The sequence below is a fragment of the Camelus ferus genome, chromosome 1 (genome assembly GCF_009834535.1).
Source record: "Camelus ferus isolate YT-003-E chromosome 1, BCGSAC_Cfer_1.0, whole genome shotgun sequence".
Taxonomy (NCBI): Eukaryota; Metazoa; Chordata; class Mammalia; order Artiodactyla; family Camelidae; genus Camelus; species Camelus ferus.
The window spans coordinates 64,173,024-64,197,203 of NC_045696.1; the positions used below are offsets into that span (position 1 = coordinate 64,173,024).

The 24,180-nt window shown below is 41.9% G+C and overlaps 1 protein-coding gene across 1 annotated transcript in view; it reads left to right on the forward strand.

Annotated features, from left to right (window-relative positions):
- The window catches only part of ATP13A5 (ATPase 13A5), a 99,592-nt gene that overhangs the window by 35,221 nt on the left and 40,191 nt on the right, over positions 1-24,180 (forward strand). The window contains exons 8-15 of the mRNA XM_032482036.1: positions 3,686-3,758; positions 4,690-4,818; positions 10,698-10,868; positions 13,145-13,302; positions 14,367-14,555; positions 19,766-19,827; positions 21,579-21,729; positions 24,007-24,089. Coding sequence (XP_032337927.1) covers positions 3,686-3,758; positions 4,690-4,818; positions 10,698-10,868; positions 13,145-13,302; positions 14,367-14,555; positions 19,766-19,827; positions 21,579-21,729; positions 24,007-24,089 — 1,016 coding nt within the window. The remainder of the gene's footprint in view (positions 1-3,685; positions 3,759-4,689; positions 4,819-10,697; positions 10,869-13,144; positions 13,303-14,366; positions 14,556-19,765; positions 19,828-21,578; positions 21,730-24,006; positions 24,090-24,180) is intronic.

Here is a 24,180-nt window from a genome sequence, read left to right on the forward strand (position 1 = left end):
GATATGAAGCATTTGTTAATACAAACTTATCTGACTTAACCTGTAAGGCATCTCGTAACACTCTACAAAACGGACCAGTTTCCTGAAACTGTACCTTTGCAGTTTAAATCACAATCAATATCTGCTTAGCACTTTACAGTTTGCGGTGGGCTCTGACATTTATAATGAATGTGCTTGTGTGAGACTTGGCAACCTGTGAAATGATACACATATGATACATCCTCCCACCACCTGAAAGGGAGAGACAGTGGCACTCAGAGAGGGAAAGCGACTTGCTCACGTCACCCAGGAAGAGCAGCTCTACACCTTAGTCCCAGGGTTTCTTGACTCAAAGTCAAGTCACTGTCCCATTAAGCAAAATCACAAAGTAACCTGTGAGCTTCCTGTGGCAGTAAATGATTGTTTAATAATTTTATAACAAAAAGCAGATTAGGGGAGGAAGGCTGGGAGGAAAAGAAGGAGCATCTACTGCCATCTCCAAATCGTGCTAAACAGATACAGGCTTTTGAAAATTACAAGAGGGGAATAAGTTGGCAGAAGAGGCGTAAGGTACCTTCCTGCATCTGCTCTCGCCCCACATCATGCCGCACAGAGAGAGGTTACCTTGCCTGAGCCAAGAAACTCCCCGCTGCCGTCCCGGTCTAACACGCTTGGTGCAGGTATGAGTCCAAATCTTGGCACTCCACTGTATTTCCACTGAACTGTGCTGCACACTCCATTGCTGGCTCCACGGGTGGCTGCGAGCAATAGCACAGAGGGTACCTGGCCCAGAGTGCTTTGCCTCATTCAGGACTGAGCTGGGCTCCAGAGACACCTGAGTTAATGCCCTCATTACTCATTGCTGGAGGAAACCCAGCTACAGCAAACACAAGGACACACAGCAACAGAGGCCAGATAATAACAATATGCAAATTAGTCTTGGAAACTGATCCTGGTCCCACTGAACAGGGACTGAAGAAACCAAAGGGGGTCTAATGAAAATCAGGCAGCGAGTTTCAAAATCATGGCGTGCATCACAGTGTTGGCTTTCTCCTAGTTGGTTGGTTGTCATGGAAACCTGTGTTTGTAGAGTTTCTGAGCACATTAGCTCAAAGAGGATGCTTACATTATCCTACTGCAGCGTTGTTGGGAGAAGTGGAATAATTCAGGTCAATTAAATAAGTATTTCTGAAGTCCTACTATGTGATCCATCACTGGGGATCCATAGATGAATACACAGTCCCATCTTTGAACCTCTGTCCTGCAGGGGAGACCTGACAAGAAAACAGTTGTAGTGGGATGTGATCTATACACTAATACAGGTGGAAACCTAGCGAGCTGAACAATTAATTCTTCCTGGGGGTGTTAGGGACTTAGGGAGCAGAGATGACATTTGAGCAAGGCTTTATGGGAAGGATTAGGAAGAGTTGGCTAGTAGAAACCTGGGGTGAACATTCTAGGGACTAGTTTGAGCAAAGGCATGGAAGTGTGGCAGATTATGCAGAATGCTATGTCTGATAAACAAATCCAGTTTTATGCCAGAATGTTTTGAGAATTATAGTCAAGCATTATTAACTCTTACTTCACCACTTCCAAATGTGTTATCTTCCTCTTCAGCGAAGCTGAAGTTACATGACATTGACTAAGAGAGTTTGCTCAGCAAGAAAATAACTTAAAGAAATTTGTAAGGAAGAATGTTTATCTTCTTAAAAGACAAAAGCTGTTTTCAAGTACTTTCAGAGGACATATTCATCAACAGAAAAGGCTTCAGAGTCAGATATACCTGGGTTTTATTGTTAATTTTAGTACTTAGTAAGCAAATGATTGTAGGAAAGTTACTTTAACATTTTTAAACTCCTCAGTTTTTTTTAATTGTTTTTGCTTTTTGTACATCAGCGATAATAACATTTTCATCATAGGATTATTTCGAGGATTAAAAAAGTCAAGCCATATATTCCAAGTGCCTAAAATAGCACCTGGTACATGGTGGCTGAATAAAGTTCTAAATTGTTTAAAAATAATCATTTGAGTCATTTGTTGTACTCTGGGTATTTCTCCTAGGAACCCTTGGGGTTTTTTGAATAAAGCTCTGATATGTAGAATAAACTAGTATCATGCCATTTTAGAGGCTGAAAGGAATTTGGAAATGGTCCAATTCAACATTGTCTGTTTACAGAGACAACAGCTAATTTATAAGGTGAAATGTCTTACATACAGCTACTTGGCTGGTTAATGGGTAAGCTTGACCCACCACTCAGGAATCTTGACTGAGTCCGGGGTTCTTGCTGCCAAATCACTTTCTCATTGTTACCCACCATTAAAATGAATGCCCCAACAGACAAGCCTCAGGAAGTCAAGTTAGAGCAATAAATATGTGCCCAACAGTAATATCGCTTCTTCCACTCGGTCCAAATGACTGAAGTTTAGCTTTTCATGCAAAACTGAAGGAAAGAATAAATTGCCCTATATAAATATTAACGCTGAACTCATTATGTTCTCTCAAGAGGAAAGGTGCATAATTGTGTGCAGTGTTTGTTTAAGCCTGGTGACATTTGTAGCACTAAAAATCACCAACAAAACAGATAAAAATAATTTCCTCTAACACCTAAAAGAAAAAGGTTTATATTTGAATTACATTTAGCTGTGTTTATCTACTGTTGACTGAATTCAGACCTCTTCTTTTGGAAATGTGCGAGCAGCTGACATGCCTACAGAGAGGGACAGCGCCTTCTAGGGAAGCCCCGGCTGGTCCAGCATCTTGCTGCCTCTGACTGATGGTGCCCTTGACAGTCAGTATAGAGACTGTGTGGACCACACCCCCTCTCACCTCTGTCTTCCTGTCCCCTGAGTCATCCTAGGGGATGCTGCCTCCTCTTCTCCAGGCACCTTTTAATTCCTCTGCTTTGTGCAAGGTATATCTCAGTGAATTCCACCTCAAGTGAATCTTTCCAGCTGATGGACTCAGATATTTTTTTTAAACAGCAACTTTCTTATTTATCTTCAACACTCATTGAGCTCTTCCCATCATAATGAGTACCATCCAAAGGGGATAACTAAAATAAGATAAGCATTAACTAACTTAAAACAACTGCATAAAATAGATACTGTTATTATGTCCACCCTCGGAAGAGGAAAAGGAACTAAATAACTCATAAGTGGTAGCACCGGGATTCTAAACAGAGCAACGTGACTCCAGTCTGCAGACTCATCCAATATGAAAATCCACCAGTTCATAAAGGAGGCGATGGCTGTTCTACATCCAATCAAAATGCAACCTCTTACAATGGAAAGTCACTTACAGATCAAATTCAGCTTTGTTGTTTGACAGGCAGGGCAGCAGAGGCACAGAGAAGGAGAGTAACCTATTTGCGGTCTCTTTGCTCTTCCCACTTCTAATTGTGTGTCCTTAGGCAGTGAAGCCTTGGTTCCTTAGCTTAAGTCCTTGGGGGCAGTGGTTGTGCATTATTTTCCCCAGGATTGAAACAGCATTAAATGAATGAGTATATTTGCCGCTGCAAGTAGGGAGTTGGGGGTGAGGTAGGGGTTGGGGCAGGGACGCAGGAGCATGGAAAGTAGAACTTGAGTGTTTTCCCAGAGTCAGTTTGGCTGTGACAGCCGGAGCAGGCTCAGCACTTACTGTATTGAGATCAGGTGGTTTTCGCAACCCACACAATGTAATGTTTAAATATTGACTTTAAATTTGTAGCAATCAGTTAAGCTGCACAACCTTGTGGAGGATCACAACAAAGTCCAGGTTACAGTCATTGTAAAAGGCAAAGGTAAGTGATATGTTCTGCCGACTTCAGCATCCTAATATTCCGAGTGGAGACAGTCACATTTGTTTTGATTATTAGTCAAGGAGAAAAAAATTTCTCTGATGAAACTGAGAACTGGGGCCAAGGTGAGGCAAACAAGGCAACACAGATGCAAAATTTAAGGAGGCAAGGTCATGAGAATGCTGGTCTGCACCTGCGGGATCCTGAGAGTGAGCCCCTCATTGAATTCTGTGCCGTAGGTAGCTGGCATGCTTCACCATGGTCCCAGCCCTGAGTGAACCATTTCTGTCCAGTATGTGGTTTACTTCAAATTCTCTCTGTCCTCCACATCTTGCTTATTGGAATGTTATTGGTTAAACCTTCTCAAGGCTTTTGGATTTCCCCAACTAACCATCCCAGACTCTGCATCCTACATTTCAATCTGTTATCTAGAACCCAGGCCTGAGTGAAGCTTATAGCTGGCTGGCTGGACACTTGGCATTTGCTGAGTTAGCCTGGGGTGGGGTGGCCATGGCTGTCAGCAAGGAGTGAGGAACTGCACTCCAGGACAGCAGACGATGTCTGGAGTGTTCACCCAGGCCCCACTACAAGGACAGGGTATGCTACAGAGAGTCGGGAACACAGCCAAAGAGAGCAAGCAGCAGCAAAGGGGCACTCCTCCGTTGACCAATGACCTTGAGAGTCTTCTGTGGGCAGAGCTCCGTCCCAGGTACTAGGATCAAGATGGGATCTTGTTGCTGAGCAAATGTTTTGCTGTGGCCCAGGCATCAATTCCCTAATCCCGGTTTTCCGCAGTTGAGGAGAAAGGGACTGGGGCAGGGGTGCATGCGTGGTAGTTCTTGGCCAACAGGTTGACAAGAGTTCTCCATTGCTTTTATTCTTAAGTAAAAACAGGAAAAGTTCAGCTAGTCATGAAAACTTTGCTGTTGTATAGGTTTGCAGGAGCTGGAATCCCGTCTCTTGGTTCCAGGAGATCTTCTTATCCTTCCAGGAAAAGTTTCATTGCCATGCGATGCTGTTCTGATTGATGGAAATTGTGTGGTGAATGAAGGCATGCTCACAGGTGGGCGGTTGTCATGGAGCTTCCTATTTCCATCCAAATTCCAGGCCAAATTAGCAAAGCAGATCAGGACACACTTAACCTGCTTTATACCAACGCTAAGACACTGAGAGATAGTTGGGGGAAACACACCCAGCCTATACATATGAGTGGAAACTCAATATATGCAAATAAGAAATGTTTAAGAACAGAAGAACCAAGCCACAATACATACGAAACTAGAAGAAAAGTCTAACACAACAGCAGAACAATTAATTGCTCTATGAGTGGGATGAATAGGGCACTTTGAGTTCAGAGGAGGCTGAGAGCACTATCTTATATGATGCACAATCTCTTCATGAATGTGAGAGTGGTTCAGACACCTGTCCAAACAAAACACAGCCTGAAACCACCGCCTCAGCACTGGCAGGGCATAGAGATTTTATCCGGCTCTGTACTCTGTAGGCAGAAAACTGAGCCCCAGCTGTCACTGGGAAGGAGACTAAGTTGAACCTTCCAGAAAGGCAGTAGAACAATTCTGTTCCTTAGAATCATGTGTCCAGTTGATCTCACCAGCAGAAAATCAGTGTCTAGTTATGATTTGAACTGTCCTTGTCCTCATTTGGACTTGGTAAATTCCACTTGAATTTGTGCAATTAGTAAAGCACTATTTATAAAATATTCTTTAGGCCAAAAAATAAATAAATAAATACACAGAACATCATAATGAGAGAAGAAGAGACTAAATGGCAGCAGAAATACAGAAATTAGTTGTCTTTCATGCTTACAGATTGTTGCATTTTTCTGTTTCCAAATGGTGTAAAGACAGGAAAAAACACACAGACACAAATTTTTAATGTCACCTAAACATAAAGAGAGTCATTATCTATTCCTCAATTGCTCAACATTAGCAGATTTCACATTAAAAATGGGTCTGCTTAATTTAAAATTGAGACAAGAAGATGTCGTAAATATAAATATGTTCAGGAGAATCATAAAATACCCATTTTATGTGTTAAACTCTAACTGCCTTATGATGGTAGTGACGAGGATTTGCATACTGATCATACCTTTCCTCCGGAGTGTTGCCATAGTGCACCGCTGCCAACCGCAGACCCGAGCAAACTGTTCTCTTCACTTGGAGACAGCGACCATCACACATTCCCAGCAGCCTGCCAGCCAAGAATGGCTTCTCTCCAGGGACCGAACGCACAGCAGTAGGAAGACCGCCCAGCAGGGTTTACTCCACTGGGTCTCCTGACCTGGAGGACAGTTCTTATCCTGATTCTCAGGGAAACTCAGAGAGTCTCAGAGAAGGAGAAATGGCAAAAATCCTGCCTTTTAACAAATGTGCAAAGTTGACCTAAAAATGACCTTACATGGTCAGTGGCTTTTCTGAGGGTCTGTTTCAGGAAAATTTAAGTCACCAGCATTAATATCTATATAACCTAAGTACTGATAAAGTCAATTTTAGAAATAGGCATATAAAACAGAAATACATTTCTGTCTCATTAATTTCTTGAAATAGATCTAAGTGCCAGCCTGCTCTGAATACTTCATTACACAGCCTATACAGGTCCTCCCACTCACGCATGTATTTGTGGAAAGGACCTGATTGGACAATTGAATTAGGGTTAGGTTCCTGAAACTGCAAATGTATTTCTGGAGCATTTGTCCACAAATGTGACTCATGTAATTTTTCTCATGGGCAAAAATAGGACTTTGCATATATAGACGTCTTTATTTATGTAAGAAGAAAAATAGCAAATACTTTTAAATATCCATAGCAATTTGTTTTTATTTATTTGTTTGTTTATTGTTTTGGGGTTTCTTTGGTGGGGAAGGTCATTAGGTCTATTTATTTATTTATTATTAGTTTTTCTTTTTTAATGGATATACTAGGGATTAAACCCAGAATCTCACACACGCTAAGCATGTGCTCTACCACTTGAATTATACCCTCGCCCCAATTTATATTTTTATAAACAACTTTTATATCTCACTCCATTGTGGCATGAAACAAATTAGACTGGGAGCCATTATAATACCCACTTTACAGATGAGGAAACCGAGGTGAAAAGAGATCAGGGATGCTCAGCTCGTGAATGAAACAGTCAGAGTTGGAGTTGGCATTTGCTTCCAGGCATCAGGGACCCTAAGAGTGAGGATGAAGATTTGAAGGTGGTTAAAGTCCCCCCTTCCGTGTTTTTACCTCATTGTCTTTCCTCTCTGCTGGTTACCCCCATTCATAGCACATGCCCACTGTAGGATTTTCCTCTCATCATCTTACCTTCATCCTATTGTCATAAGCTCAACTATGCAAGAAGCTTAACTGTATTTTATAACTACACTTAATTTTTATTTTGGGTCCAAATTTGGCCGTACTTGAAAGTATGCCGCATGAAGTGTCTGATATAAGTCAGTCATCCCCATCAGTTAGCAGGACCTCCCTACAGAAGCTGTGCTAGGCCCTGGAGAGGAGTATCTGGTCTGGGGCAGCTCTTCCTTCTGTTCCTTCATGCCGCTAGGGGCTTAGGAACCATCCCAGACCTATCTATCTGGGAAAGACAGCAGACCCAGGTGACATTTGCTCCCACTTTCCATAAACTTCTAGAATGTTTCCATGTCCTATTTTGGTTCAAGTCCTTTCTCCCAGAGACACAATATCGAAGTTTCCTTTAGATTTTTCTTTCAACTCCCAGTCCAGGGGTTTTTATTTGGCTAATAAGTAGCACAGGAAAGGCATGGAGCAGAAGAGTTTTGTTCCTGCAAGTGGTCTCTAAAAACCGTGACCAACTTTGTGAATGACTTTTGAAATACAAAAGCCAGTTATCATCACCTCTGCCTTTTTTTTTTCTACTTCCTGATATACTGATCCTCTTCAAGATTCAGCTCCACACGAAGGGGTCAGGAGGCAAAATGGTATACCACGGGAAATGCTATTTTGACATTTTCTCTTGGCAACAATAACTAGTTTTCCTTAGTTCTTATAGGTATTAGACATGGTGCTAGCCTGTACTTATGTTATATCATTCAATCCACAACTCTGTAGAGCGGGAGAATCTGAGGTCCAGAGATGGTAAGTAATTTATTTGCCTAAAAGTGGTGGAGTTGAGATTTGAATTCATTTGTTTATCTGTTCATTCATTCATCCCACAAATGTTTATTAGCCCTACTATGGCACAAACACTCTACTTGGTACTGGGGATACAGCAGTGAAAAAGGCAGATTTCTGCCCCCCTGGAGCTGGCACTCTAGTGGGAAGACAGAAAAGCAGAAAGTAGGCAAATGCCATCGATTTCCAACAGCTGTAAGTTCTATGAAGGAAAGAAAACCCAGGCATTTTGTCCCTAGTGCCTGTGCTTGCAACTACTGCTCCTCATTCTCTTAGGAATAATTATAGGGGAGGCAGGTAGCATTCACTCTGCCGTACTCCCATTCCTCGTCCTCCACTCACTAGAATTACTGACTGATTTGGATCATATGTGCAGGAAGTAGGCAGTGATCTGAGTTGGACACACAGGAATTTCCCTAAGTGGTTATTTCACACTTATATCCTCTCAGACAAGCTGATAATCAGTGGGTAGGTCAGATCTTTTCCTCTCTTCCTTTTTCCCTTTGTTCTCTCTCTCCTGTCTTTCTTTCATTTATTCACTCATTCAGTCATTTATTCAATAAAGTTTCAGAAATGCCTGCTATTTGCCAGCATTGGGTCGCCAAGCTGGAGTCACTGGAGTCACCAAGATGGATGAGAAATGGTCCTTGCTCTCAAGTAGTTTACAGTCTGATGGTCCCAGAAAAATAAATAAGTAAGCACATAGACTTTCGAAGATTGTCACCATGTAGAGACATTTGGCTCATTGGAGACAAAGAAAAAAAATCTCTATTTTCACGGCACCCGGGATCGCCAGGTTCCGTAAGCCAAAAGAACTGTTGATGGATGTACTTCCGCCTGAAGCCCTCTCCAGTCTGCTTAGATCTCCAAAATTGTGTAGGGGAATCCATCCTTTTCTAGGATCCCAAGAAAGGCCAAGAACACAATTCCTTATTAATATTTGAATAGTATAAACAAAAAAAAAGACTTGCAAATCATCTCTGTGTAAAAATCCTCTGAGTTGACTGTCATCTCTGCAACATGATCTCCAAAGGATGCTTTGATTGATCGAATGCCTGCCCCCATACCCTCAGTTATGTGGGTGAAACTATTCACTAACATTAGTCTAAGCACATGTTGTGGTTTAGTAGTCTGTGATCCAAAGGCAGAAAAACATTTGAAATTATCTATAAGTATCTGCCTTTTACAAAGGCTGATTTCAAAGCAGTGTGGCACAATGATTTGGAGATTTTGTCAAAAGGTTCGATCCCTTTTACAAAGCCATTTAGAATGCAACTGACAAATCCATGCAATGGATGGATATCATAATTGTTTTAAGAAAATGATTTAGCGACAGTGCTTGGCTAGAGGAATTTCCTGAAGCATGTTCATGACCACTAATAAAAATATTATAGTTTCTTTCACCTGAAGAGATAAAAACTGCACCCTCGTAGAAGACTAGCTTTGAAAAACCAAACAGAACAACCTGGGTAATTGTTTTTATTTAATTCATCCATGCATCCAGCAAAAAAGACGTATTTTGAACCTATTAGATACCAGTAAGGAAAATGATTAATCTAAAATGTAATACGTGTCAAAGTCCTTGCCTTCAGTTACCACCTAGAAGGAGAGAGAAAACCTAAATTACTATAATCAATTTAATTAATATTTTCAAATAGGAAATATGAATGTTATCTTGCTAATTGAATGATGTCGGCAAAGAATGGGCATCGTAGTAGCATATGCCAGTGGCCCAGGTGAGCTGGAGTCTGCAAAGAGCAATTAGCCATGGATGCTCAGATTGTGGTGGCTCCGATCATCTAGCAAGAGAGACCGAGTCTTTTTAGTAATGGCAATGGGGAAGCTAAAGGACTTTTGAGAAAAGAATGAGATAATATAAGCGGGCTTTGATAGGATTCATTTACTTTCCTCTCCTTCCACCCTCCACATGAAGAATATTTTATAGATCTCATGAAGGCATCATTTCTCATCCATCTCTGTACCTCCAGGACTCCTTTCCCAAACATCCTCAACTATATTTAATGCCCAGAGCACACCACACTCTTTCTCTCAGACCTTCTAAGAACACTTTCCCCTCCTCTTGAACTGGCTGGGCCGAGTCTCCTTTCAAGTTGTCATTTATTAAATGTACAAGAAATCTTTCCTGATCCTCCATTTGGATTAGATCTTCAGATAACCAGGTACTGCTTCCAAAATATTTACTGTATCATATGTTTTTCCATATTGTATTTTAAATAGTTAATTATTTGCTGCTATGTACTAGCCTGGTTCCCTGAGCTTTATGAGGTTAGGATTTCTGTCTGTCGTCTTCATTATTACAGTCCCATCACCTAGAGCAGTGCCTGGTATGGAATAAGCACATAAAAATATTTGCTGAATCAACGGATGAAAGGGCTGATTAATAAGTGACTAAAAGGCAAAAAATAATAACTCTACACATGCTTTGTAGCTCCTTCATTGCCTAGAATAATGCTGGGCTTAAAGAACACCTGGGGGAAGTGATTAAGTTATAACTCTCTTTCCTGAAGTGGGCTGCTTTTTAAATAAAAACAACAAACCATACTGGGCGTGTGTGGAAAACATAAACAAATCTTAAATAAACATTGGAAATATAATCATGTACCACTGTTTGAATCACCAGCATCCCTCAGAAGAGTCATCTGACTCATCAGATAGGAATTAGCAACCAGATTAGCTGCGGTTTGTATCCTTTCTTAAAACTGCCAAGTACCAGCTCTAAATGACGCCTGAAGTTCATACAGAATCAACAAAATACAATCTTCTGTAGGAGAAAGTATACCTGTTACAAAGACACCATTGCCCCCCACGGAGAACAGCACTGCCTGGAAATCCCACAGCTTGGAGGACTATCGGAAACACGTGCTTTTCTGCGGAACAGAAGTCATCCAGGTCAAGCCCTCTGGGCAGGGGCCAGTAAGAGCAGTTGTTTTGCAGACAGGTTAGTAGATTCCACTTTTGTAAATTTGGTTCAAGATTAGAGGTGGGGGAGCTGGACTAGGAAAACCTTGTTTCAGATTATGGAGTTTGTCACATTCTGGTTTATCAGACCCTTATTGTTCTAAATTGCCACCGTTTCCAACTTAAGGGTTCATTGTTAATACCCTTGTCTATGATGAAGGGTATGAAGGATGAAGTACACTTCCTCAAAGCCAAAACGATGTTCACGGAGGCTTTCTGGTGTGCGTCCATCAGCTTCTTTTCTTTTCCCTCTGCACCCTGTCTAAGTGATTACCAAGAAAAGTTTCAGTCACTGTTACTTGAGGACTTTTTCCTTTCAAAGAGGTGTTTACTGGACTGTTATTTCAAGGTTTTTGCTGGATGCCTGCTGGATGCCTGCATGTCCTACAGATGCTTCAAAGTCAAGACATCTAAAAGGGAGCTTGCCTTCCTCTGTTGCTGCTCTCTGTTGACAGCATCACCATCTTGCTAGCCTCTTCATATCATCTTTAACTCCTCGCTTCCTCCCATACCAAATAGGGGACCACATCCTGGAGATTCTGCAGATACCTTCTCCCTCTCTTTCATCCCCATGGTTGGTGTTTTATCCAGGCCGTCATCATTGGTGCCCAAACTATTACAACACAGATATTCGTTTGACTGTTTCCCTTCACCTCAAATATGTTTCACCATTACTATGTTTTTAACCTTTCTCTAACCTATCCCCAATCAATCATCAAATCACACTTCTAAAACATAATTTGGAGCAATTCATAAACACCATGATCAAAAACTTTTCAAGACTACCAATTTTAGTCCCACTCTTTCACATGACAATACATGATTAACACCTTCTGTGGTCTGGGCCCCGCTCTCTGTATTCACCCTTGACCTGTGTTTCTGCCACACCACATATTCACTGATGCAAAACACATCATTTGATATCTCTATGTTTTAGTTTAGTGTATTATTCAGTTGATCTACCTGGTTATTAAAATTAAAATTTTAATTTTAAAATTAAATATATCAAGGGTTTTGTTTTTTTTAATGCTCAAAAAGTGGGCATGAGAACATCCCTCAAACTGCTGCCTATGCAGAAGCTAAAGGGTAGAGAGCATGGGAACCCCTGACCTGAGCAGGTAAAATGCTAGGGCAACAGGTTAGAGGAAACTCCCCTCCTTTTCTCCAAAGCCTGCAAAACCATGTTGTGGAGACCAGATGTTCACCAAGCAGTGGGATTAAGGCATATTTTATACTTACAGTACTGACTCTTATCTGGAATATATGGTAGTGAATCTTTTTTGCCAATATTTTAGACATCATTGATTACCCACTAAGTGTTATGCACAGAGAGCTAAAGAAAAAAAATTTGTGAGATACCTCACCCTTAAAGAAGATTATGGTCTGGCGCAAGAGACAGATGGATTTATAGCTAACGAAAACACGGGGCAGTGAGAGACGTCATGTGACCAAGTGTTACAGGGACTCCAGAGAGTGGAAGCAATTATTTTGGGTATGAAGTATGGGAGCAAAATTCTGGAAACACTTATTTAAAGAGTTGGCATTTTGAGCCAAGCCCGATAGGATGGAAAGGATTTAGCCAATCCTATCAGAAAGCTGGAAAGATATGCTAACTTGTGTCTGCAAAACACAAAGGGAAGAATCCCTGGTGGTCTTCTGGGACCAGTCAGCAGTTAAGAGATAGGTCTAGAGAGGCAAGAGTACATCAAATAGAAAGGGACCCCAAATGCCATGCCTAGAAATTTGAACTTGGTTCTAAAACGTGTGGGATCTGGAAGCTTTTGAGCATTAGGATGCTATGATCAGAGGCATGTAAGATTACTTGCCTTGTGCTTTATTTTTCTCTTAATTTTCTGTTATTTTCAACACATATTTGTGCTCTAAAGTCTTCTTCTCTCAGCAACTCGTCTTTTCTGGTCATTACCTTTGTCAGCCCCCTTAGCCTTCTCTTCCTTAACCCCATGTGTGAATGGGGAGCTGTACTTACATAGGAGCCGCTGGACCACTGACTCCCAAAGCAAGAGAAATCGAGCAGGGCCAAGTGAACACAATTTATTGTTCCTAGCAACCTGTAAGAACAATAAACATAAATACACTGTTAGGTAACAGCAATGCTGTTTCTGAATTCCATATTCAAGTGATCCTATTAACGAATTCTTAATTCAATGCAAACCTTTTTTTTTTTTTTTTTTTTTTTTGGTTTTGAGGGAAACTGTATTGAAGGACCTTACTCTACGTATGATTATGTTCATGTAGGTTACAATACAGCCAAAGGGGACTTGGTGAGATCCATCCTCTACCCCCGGCCTCTGAACTTCAAATTATACAGTGATGCCTTCAAGTTCATAGTGTTCCTGGCCTGCCTTGGAGTCATGGGTTTTTTCTATGCCCTTGGTGTATACGTGTACCATGGAGTAAGTACTAGGGGTAAGGCTTTTAATAGCATAGCTTTCTTTCACCACTTGGGTAGTCGTGAGAGTTTACTGCATTTGTGGCATTTGTGAGATCCTAGTCCAACCAGCCTCAGAGGAAACACACATGTCTCAAGCCTGATTTGATGGGGAGGATTTAGTCAGTTGTATCAGAGAGCAGGAAGGATATACTAATTTGAATGAGCAAAATGCAAAGGAAGAAAAGCATTACAGAGGTATTCTGGAACCAGAAAGCAATTAAGAGATGAGTCTAGCAAAGTAGGAGTAGACCAGATTGAAGGGGACCTTGAATGCCTTGCCTAGAAGTCTGGACTATTGGAGAGTGTTGAAGTATTTGAGTGTGTACATTGTCCATGGCTTACCCATGGACACACCATGCAGTCAGTGAGTTTCCCTGTGTTCTTGTTAGCTTCTGAGATGAAATTAAATGTCTACTTTTACAGAGCTGTGTACTGTATGAATCCCCACTTCCCTTTTTAAATTTCAGGCTTTCCGGTTTTATTTGGATATCTCTCTTAAGAGTTGTGATAGCTGTAGAGGAAAGGGTGGTCACCAATGACCTCTGAGGTCCTTTCTGGCCCTGAGAGTCTGATTCTGTTATGAATTGTGTAGTCTCTTCCACAAAACATGCTGGGATCTTAGCAGTGTGGGCTTATCAGGAGGAATAAAACATTATAAATAAAAAGATCTAAACACAGGTATGAAACTGGGGCTGAGTGACCTATTTTCAATGCCCAACTTAATGACATCAGAGATGGTATGTGTGCTGAGGAAAGGAGGCAAAAACACAGTCATAAGAATTTCTGGGTAATGTTCATGCTCAAACTTGAGCTCTGGGTAGTCATTTCAACCTGAAATAAGCCCTCAGGGAGCATTTTTAAAGGCAAGAAGGGCAGAGGAGGCCAGGGCACACTGGTGATGGTAGAATGGAGCCTGGACAGAGCGAGGCAGAATGTCAAAGCCAGTGGGGCTGGAATTTGAGGCCAATTTCATCTGGGAAGCAGGAACACTGAGCAGGCTAACCTGCACATCCCTCCCCTCCCTAGGTCTCTCAAAGAGATACTGCAGCCATGGCCCTGCTCCTTCTGACCGTGACTGTCCCTGCTGTGTTGCCCGCTGCCCTGACCACAGGCATCGTGTACGCACAAAAGAGGATGAGAAAAAAGAAAATCTTCTGTATCTCCCCGCAGAGAATCAACATGTGTGGACAAATCAACCTCGTGTGCTTTGACAAAGTATGAGCTCAACTTTCCAGGTTGGAGGTCACCAACTTTCAAGACACAACCGAGTTGGGAAGGGCCTCAGAAACTGTCCAGTCCAGCACCCCCATTTTACAGATGGGAACACTGAGGCCAGAGAAGGTCACCAAGTGAGCTAGTAGGAGATCATGTTCTAGATCACGCTTCCACTTACCCAAGTCCTAAGGAAGTAGTTTAGCCATCACGTCATGAATTTCTTCTCCGTGAAATTTAATATTTTTGTGCCTGTTTCAGGTTTCAAAACCATCTCATAATGTCATAACTTTTATGACTAACTGGCTTTTTCTGGCAAAAAATATGAGGAACACTTCTGTTCCCTGAAACACTTTGTCCAGAGCTTAAGTGAGCATCTTCCTTTCTCCTCTGCTGCTTCTTTTAAGGAAAAGGAGGGAGTGGACCAGGATGCATGTTTACACACTCTGGATCCTCTTTCCTCTTTTGCTTCCCAGGGTATTAGGATTCAGGACTAGGGCAGGTTGTCTGTGCTTAGGGCCTTGGAAAGGTGGCAGAGGAGAAATGTGTTTGGGGGGTGGGGGGTGGGGGACAGCTGCTGCAGAACAGTCCCGAGACCTCTCCCTGTGGCTTTCCTGTTGGGGACCTGGAGGGGATATACAGTGTCTGTCAGCCATCTCAGCTTCCATCCCGCCCTCACCTCAGGCACCCAGTTTACTGGCTCTAATGCAGTGGACCCGACCTGGTTTCTCCGTGTCTTCAGTTCATTTGCATGCAAATAATTGATAAAGGCTTCGCCACTTTTTGGTTAACCCACCTCGGCAGAGAGCCCCATTCACGAGACATTCCTAGCTTTTGAGAAGCTCATGGTCTAGCTGAAGAAGCAGCCAGAAGGGAAGTGTAGACAAAGAAAACGCAGAGAGATGCGTACTGAAAGAGATGAGCCAAATGTTGGGTGCAGTTACCTGCCACAGGTGGGATGTCCCCTTTGAGCTGTGGCTTTGATTGTCAGACAGAATGGGCCCAGCCTCAGCGGCGAGCAGCTCAGAAAACAGGGAAGTGAGGGCTGCAGCATGTGGTGACTGGGACCATGGATAGTGAGAATGCAGCTGCTTGGAAGGGATGCAGCTGTTTGGGAGGAGTCAACTGCTGCGGGTCTGATGTGCCAAGCTAAGGGGTGGAGAATGGGAGCCCTTCTGATTTTTTAAGATCAGTGGCATCTCTCTTGGTTTGTTTTATTTATTCCATTTGCGAAACTTGTGAGAAGGGATGAGAGAGAGCTAGGACTAATGCTGCCAGAAAATGGGTTCTTGCCTCGTACAAGAAAGAATTCAAGAACAAAGCATAGTAAAGAAAAGTCAGGGAGATAAGTACTCCATAGACAGAGTGTGGGCCATCTCAGAAGGCAAGAGAGAGAGCAACCTCCAGGTATGGGGTTGTTAGTTTTTATGGGCTTGCTAATTTCATATGCTAATGAGTAGGAGAATTATTCCAACAATTTGGGGGGGGGATTTCCAGGAATTGGGCCCCCACCCACTTTTGGACCTTTTATGGTCAGCCAAGGAACTGTCATGGCGTCTGTGAGTGTGCCATGAGGCTCAAGGTCTACTGGAAGCCAAATCTTCCACCATCTTGGTTCTAACCAGTTTGTCCTCAATCACTGTGCCATTCCTTCAGTGGTTGTGCCCTGGCCCCTTCCCTCCTGTCTCACTAAGTCAGGAGGCCACCTGGGGACAACAGAAGAAATGGCTCATTTTCCTACACAAGGAGGGCAGGGATGGAGAGCCCAGGACATGCTGGAGAGACACCATGAGCAGACATGACATGTCTTGGTCCCCAGGTGGAAGGGGCATAGCTCTACATCACTTCAGTTCTTGTTCAGTTTCCTTTGGCAAAGAAACCATCAGAGTTAACTTAAAAGTAGCCTCCTTTTAGATGCAGGGCCAGAGATCAGCCCCTAATAGGGATTCCCATCACTTACCCAGCAGCCTCACCAGTGTCTAGGATACCAGAGGGAGATTTATAAAATATGTTCATTACATATGCATCTGTTTCTAAAACTAATTTTTCTGGAAGTGTTCATCTTACTTCCTGTATAAAGCTTTCTCTCCACATCCTCATGTGCTCCTTTGTTCGACTGTGTCAGGGACTGCACATCAGCAGGCTTGGCCGAATGCTATAAAGCCTGATGGCATATTATTGTGCAAAGAACATTTTTTTAAATTGAAGTATAGTCAAATTAAAATATTGTGTTAGTCTCTGGTGTACATCATAGTGATTCAGTTATACACAGACATATATATATATATACACTCTTTTTCATTATAGGTTACTACAAGATATTGAACATAGTTCCTTGTGCTGTACAGTAGGACCTTGTTGTTTCTCTGTTTTCTGTATAGTAGTTAATATCTTCAAATCCCAAGCTTCCAATTTATCTCCCTCCCTTTTCCTCTGGGTAACCGTAAGTTTGTTTTCTATGTCTAGTGAGTCTATTTCTGTTTTGTAAATATGTTCATTTGTGTCATTTTTTAAGATTTCACATATAAGTGATATCATATGGTATTTTTCTTTCTCTTTCTGGCTTACTTCACTTAGTATGATAATCTCTAGGTCCATCCATGTTGCTGTAAATGGCATGTTTCATTCTTTTTTATGGCCGAGTAATATTCCATTGTACGTGTATACCACAACTTCTTTATCCAGTCATCTGTTGATAGACATTTAGATTGCTTCCATGTCTTGGCTATTGTAAATAGTGCTGCTATGAACCTTAGGGTGCATGTATCTTTTTGAATTAGAGCTCCATCCAGATTATTATCCACCTAGGAGTGGGATTGCTGGGTCATATGGTAAGACCATTTTTAATTTTTCAAGGAATCTCTATACTGTTTTCCATAGTGGCTGCACCAAATTACATTCTCACAAACAGTGTAGAAGGGTCCCATTTTCTCCACACAGTCTCCAGCATTTATCATTTGCAGACTTTTTAATGATGACCATTCTGACTGATGTGAGGTGAGACCTCATTGTAGTTTTGATTGTGCAAAGATCTCTTGATTGGGAATCAGGAAAATGAGACATCTAATCCTGAATTTGACACTAAGTTTCTGTGTGACTTTTGAAGCTAAGAAGGTTGAACTACAATCACCTCTAAGTTTTTTTTCTGTCTTTCATATTATAAAACTACCAATACAATGTTGGAATCAAGCACTCTACAACTAATTGAATTTCCATCTAGTATTATTTCAATTTAGAAGATACTCACCACAGACTTTTTGAATACATTTGTTCCCATCTATTTCTAGTTTACATTGGTTTGTTATAAGTTCACTAAAACAAGTTTTCTCTTTCTTTTTTATTCAGTTCAGCCCAAGACTGGGCTAGTATGTATGCTAAGAAGTGTTCTTTTTCTGTCTTATTCCATTTAGAACAGCAACTATAATTTAGGGGGTTTTTTTCTCCCATTATGGCTAGTTTTACTGTATCAGGGTCATTTTCATGTAAAGAAATAACATGGTCCTATATCTGTTTTGCTGCAGTATCATCTCTGTTTTCATGTTCAAGATACTGATGTTTAAAAGTGTAATCTGATCATCAGGAAAACATTCCAGTTTGGATTAAGTTGCTAACTGTTTTTGAAGTGGAACAATTCAAGAGCATTTAGAATCTAAACACACAGATGAGGGCCCTTATAAAATACAGAAGGGAAATGAAGCAGATAGTCTTTTTTGTTTGTTGTTTGTTTGGTTTTTTTTTTCCTGTTGTTATTCTTCAAGGAATAACTCACACAAAGCATGTTAGCTCCCCATGAAGGCCGAATGAATTAAGAAAGCAAGATTCCTTACTTCCTTAATCCAGAAGCCCACTGGGGGCTTTGTCTTTCAATATGCTTTGCAGAATTTATATAACATTTGCCATCTGGAGGACAGCTCCAGACAGGCTGGATTCTGGTTCTTCCTCTCCAACCTGCAGGCCCCTGGACCCCAAGGACTCTCATTTCACCTCTAATCTGAGGATATCTCTATCCTAATTACTCAGCTGTAAGAGCGAGAGCAGTTGTGAGCACTTCACCGCAAGCATTATGCTAATGTGATGTGCTGTCATGGTAGGAGATACCATTTGATAGAAAACTGGAAATTTCAGTGTCTTACACAGAGATGACTTTAAAGAAAAATAGTGTCACAGACCTGGATGTCAGTGTTAAAAGGATGTTCCCTCGTGCATGGAGATGCTCTGCTCTGCCTTGATGGTGCTGGGGCAGCTGGGCTACCTCCTTACTCTGGAGCTGGGTGTTAAGCAGGCCTAATGCTATTAGCCTACTGCCTACAGACACCGGGGTCTGTAATTAGTGATCGACTGTGAGGCAATGAGCAGACGGAAGGTGCTAGGTTAGTCCTCAATTCCATTTTGCTTTCTCTGTTACACTATCTGACAAATACTTGCCCATAATACAGCAAATCAGATCTCCCAACCATTTTCCTCTTGATCTAACAGTAAACTCACCCATGGGCATTAATTAATAGTTATGTTAGCACTTCATTTCTCTCTAGAGTCTCAAAGCCCTTTATCAACATTTTGTTTTTGTTATCAATCTGGACAGTCACCATGTCACCCATATTTGTAGGAAATAGGTGTGAACCAGCTGGCAGACTGTGAATGAAATAGTCTTGAAAAGAAAGACAAAGAAATTTCCAGCTCGGCTTTAGACAGACAGCAGGTGCCAACTGAAAAGTCAAACTCGAGCTGGTTCTTGTTGGCTTTCTATTCACTGAAACTTTCTCATTTAGCAACAGCAACAGTCACAACAATAAAAAAAAAAAAAAAAAAACCTACATTTTGTAATAATTGAGAGCTTGACTCACCTGATTTTCAACATGGTCCTTTGGGAATCATTTGTCACCTCCTCAATCTCTCTTTCAGGCTCTCTTCTCTGATTCAAAATTAGACGCTTACAAATATTTAATAAGTTAATATTTTATCTACAAAGGGAGCATTACCTCTAAAAATGCTGAATCATTATATTGTGCACCTGTAATTTCATGATATTGTATATTAATTATGCTTCAATAAAAATAGAATAGAAAAAATAAAATAAACATTTGATGTAAAAAAAATAAGGGCTTGGGACAATTAGATGTACTTTAATTTGTTGGGAGCTGGGGTTTTGTGTAAATCATCATATAATTAAAAGCTCTGAATCTTATGCTAAAACCAATGTTAATTTTTTCCAGACTGGTACTCTTACGGAAGATGGACTGGACCTCTGGGGGACTGTCCCTACTGCTAACAACTGGTAGGCACTTCAGTGAAGATGGAAATGTGTGATTGGTGGGGCTATTTTGGTGACATTCTAACCCACCCTTCCAGTGTTGAGGGATGAATCTCACATAAAATATATATAATAATTGGCTGGTACCAGCTCCCCATTAGTCTAACTTGTGAAATTAAATGAGTTCTAAGTTCAGAATCAAACAGGGAAAGTAGGTCTTCAAACTTCACATGAAAAATGGAATTGAATACAGTGGATGATTAGGGAGTTGAATGAATAAAACAGAGAAGCAAAGAGTGAAATCAAGACTGTGCTTAATTCAAAACTGCACAGACTTCCTGGGTGTCTTGTGAGGTGGGAGATCCAGAGAGGAAGAAGTCCATCTCCCCCCTCGTGGGGTTCACAGTCTAGTGGGATTGGAGGTGCAGATGCACTCACCTTCAACGTACAGAGGAAAAGTTTGCAGTTATGGCATGGAAATCAGAATAGAGGAGAAGACATTATAATGATCGCTTCATCTAAAACAAGTCCTGAGTTTGATATGAAAAGTCCTATGTGATAGAAAACGCAGTCCTGATTTTTATAACATAGTGGATAAAAGGTAGAGACTAATTTTGAAAATGAATGGAACCAGGAAAACCAATCTGAAGGAGAGAGCACTTGAGAGGTTCTGAAGGGGATAAGGCTAGAATTTTTACTAATTTGGTTTAAAAGTTGGCACTAGGGAGGGGAGAGGGCAATCACATAGGTGCTCCCCCAGAACAGAGCTAGAGACGGGAGGGAGGGCTTGTCTGCAGAGAGGACCCCTGAACTCTCTTCTCTGCGGGGCCGGGACCTGTCTTCTCAGTCCAAGTGGAGAAGCCTCTGCTCTTAAGTTCTGGGTAGCCCGCCTGGGCTCCAGACAGTGGCCGAGGCTGCTGTCATTGAAGGGGTCATGCAGGGGCCTCCCAGGATGGTGACGGGGCCGGGTGCAGCACTGGCACAAGGGAACAGCAGTCAGGCAGTGAGACGGAGCAGAAGACACCTGGGCCGGGGGTCGATACACTGCCTGGGCTCTAGCCCTGTCCATGTGCCACTGCTCCAGGCTGCTCCAATGCCCAGCTCAGGCCTTTGTCCAGGGCAGCCAGTGGCCAGAGCATTGAAAGGGGAAAGAGAGGTTTGCAATTTCCACCCCTTCTCTCCCTCCCTTGCCCCTAGTACTCTGAAAGTTTGGGGGAAGTAGAAACAGCTAGACATAGTTATTATTCAGCTTTAAGATGGGAGGATAGAAGTCAAGCCAAGCCAGTCTACAGTCAAAGAGAGCAGTGAGTTTTAGTTGCTGGATATCCATGCTGGGAGTTTCAGGCAATAGGCACAAAGGCCAAAGGGCCGAGTAGTGAGAACCATTTCAGAGTCCACGCGTGCTCTGCTTGAAGGAGAAAGGAACCAGCAAGTAGGCTTCCTTCCCATCCTGGTTACCCCATTCACCTGGAGACACTTGGCCTGGGTTGTGTGGCTTTCTAGAAGCAGCTCTGCAGTTTGCAGGTGTCAGCTGTGAGCCTTCCCACAATGCGCCTTCCCTCACGACTGCCACCCCCGGGCTGACTGCCGGTAACCTGGCAAAAGTCCCTGTGACTGTACCCAAGTACTCAGACTTTATCATACAGGGCATGGGGAACGGTGAAAGGTTTTGAGCACAGCGGTTAGGTTAAGCTTGTGTCAGTAAGATTTAAGGGGAAAGGTGTGCAAAATGAGTTTGTTGAAGATCTTAACTTACTGATTACCTTCCCTACCAGTTTCCAGGAAGTCCACAGCTTTACCTCAGGCAGGGCTTTGCCGTGGGGCCCTCTGTGTGCAGCCATGGCCAGCTGCCACTCCCTGATCCTCCTGGACGGGACCATCCAGGGAGACCCACTGGACCTCAAGATGTTTGAGGGCACTGCCTGGGTAAGGTGACAGTTTCTCAGTTCAACTGAATGAGGAAAACTTAAAGAAATACTGAGAGTTTATTTCCTAACTTCGGTTGACACTCAGATTCACAGCAATATACAAATGAAGGTCTGGTCCTACCTGAATTTCCCAACCTCTGCACCAAGACTTTGTTAATGAGACCAACATGAAATAAGTTTCCATGGTCGAATAAATTTGGGAACCACTGTTTAAACAAGGTTAAGCTGATTTCTTGACTATGGGGATTTCGTTAATCTACTGCGGTGCATTGTGAACATTCACCAGGGGCTATGATACGCAGCATTTGCTAAACCTGTTTCACCACAAAAACCTTGACAGGCCAAAACATGGTACAAAACACTCTCAGAGACATCCTGGTCTAAAGAAGTACTGATCAATACAGTAGCCACTAGCCACGTGTGGCTACAGAACACATGAAATGTGGGTATGCAACTGAGGAACTGAATTTTAAATGTTATTATTTAATTAATTGTAATTTAAATTTAAATAGCCACAAGTGGCTCGTAGCGGCTGTGATAGACAGGAAAGGTCTCGACACCGAAATGGAGGTCCCTCAATCCAGCAGGTTCAGTGTCCTGAGCTGAGTGTGAATGATGTTTGAAGGGTATAAGCCCATTTTGGTGGCTTTCGTGACGCAGTGGGAAAACCTCTCGACTCCACTACTCTCCAGCTGCGTGACTCCAAATCCAGAATGAAGACTCTGAGTCATTACCTCATCTGTGCATTTTGCTAATAACGCCTCATTTATGGAGCATTGAGAGTGTGAACCGAAGAGGCTGCGTGCATTGGAAAGTGCCCAAACAATGGAGGGTATTCATTCATTCATTAGTTAGTTAATTAATTACATTGTTCTGTCCTCAAAAAAAAAAAAAAATAAACATGCTCTAAAGCTTCTTACAATGACACTTCAAGTATAGGACAGCATTTCAACAAAGTTGTAGAGGAATGAAAACAAATGATTGTAGGGATGTGAAGAACACAAAAAGGCTAATTGAAAGATTTATTGTACAAAAACTGTAGCTTTCTAGAGGCTAAGGTAATAATAGGAGAAACCTGGTAAATGGGGAAATTTCTGATATCAGTAAGTTAAAATTAAAGACTTTGCTGTGGAGAAGTGTTTGATATAAAGACAAAACAGAAATTACTTTCTTGGATCGTAGTGGAGAGGCATCAGTGTAATGATTATAAGCAACGTCCTCACCAGCATCATTGGTGCTGACGCCGTGGTGAGCTGCACATGGTCATTACTGCTGTATGTGACTTTGATCCTGGTTCCAACAGTGCCCCCTTCTCCATTGGAGGAGGCTTGATCTATCTGTACAAATGGCGTACATGTTGGGGTCTCATGCATAATACTATAATATCGATAGTATTAGCTCTGTGAGAACAGTTGTATCCACTCCAAACAAAGCATAAAAGTGTGAGATTGTTCACTGACTTTAAAGCTGGATGAGAAAGTCTCCAGTTAAATATCTTTGGTAGTTAGGAGCTTTTCACTAAACATAAAGGGGAGGAAAAATGTCCTTATAGACTCTAAGAATGTTTACTAGCAGGGAGGTCAGAATATTTTTCAGAAGAAAGCGAGATCTCGAGAAATGATACGATGTCCCCAAGGCTGGACAAGTAAAATGATTGAGCAGAGACCAGATGTTGTCTCCTATTTTCTGACTTCTACTGTTTACATATCTGACTGCTTTTCCCATATTTTAGCTTAATATTGGTTTCTCAGGTGGTATAACTTATACTGTTGTAACATCCAAAGAATACAAACTATTGTCAAATACGCTTTCTAATCGGCTAACAGCTAACTTGTAACTCTCTAGTTAGCCAATTAGGCTAGGAGCATAGACAGAGCATAAGAAATAGTTCTGTGCTCATCTCAAGACTCAGTTCTCAGTCATCTGAGAGCTCATGCCCTCAGGTACACTGGAGGGTAGATTCCACTTCAACCCTCGTCCATTTACTAGACATGCCTTTTAGGAAGAGCCAGTGGGCTGTCATTAGCATTTCTTCCAGCAATTACTACTTAAAATGTGGTCACAATAATTCTGGCTTCTTGACATTTTACAATAAGGTCCGTAATATGAACCAACACAACAGAAATTGGACAAGGATGGTATTAAGATAATTGGCCTAGAAGAGAAAATATGTGAAAAGGGCTCTGAAAAGATTAAAGTGTCATGCCAATCAGAGGTAGTTCTTTCTTAGTATTTTTCTCGAAGTGATGCTATGAATGTTTTCCTTTTAAAACAGGTAATGGAAGATTGCAATGTGGACTACTGCGAATTTGGGACGTCAGATACAAACATAATAATAAAACCAGGACCAAAAGCCAGTCGGGTATGATTTGCTTCTTCAAATTATATAAATATTTCCCCTTAAAACGGGTGAAATGCCCCTGACTTTTATGTATTTTTATATTCCTGC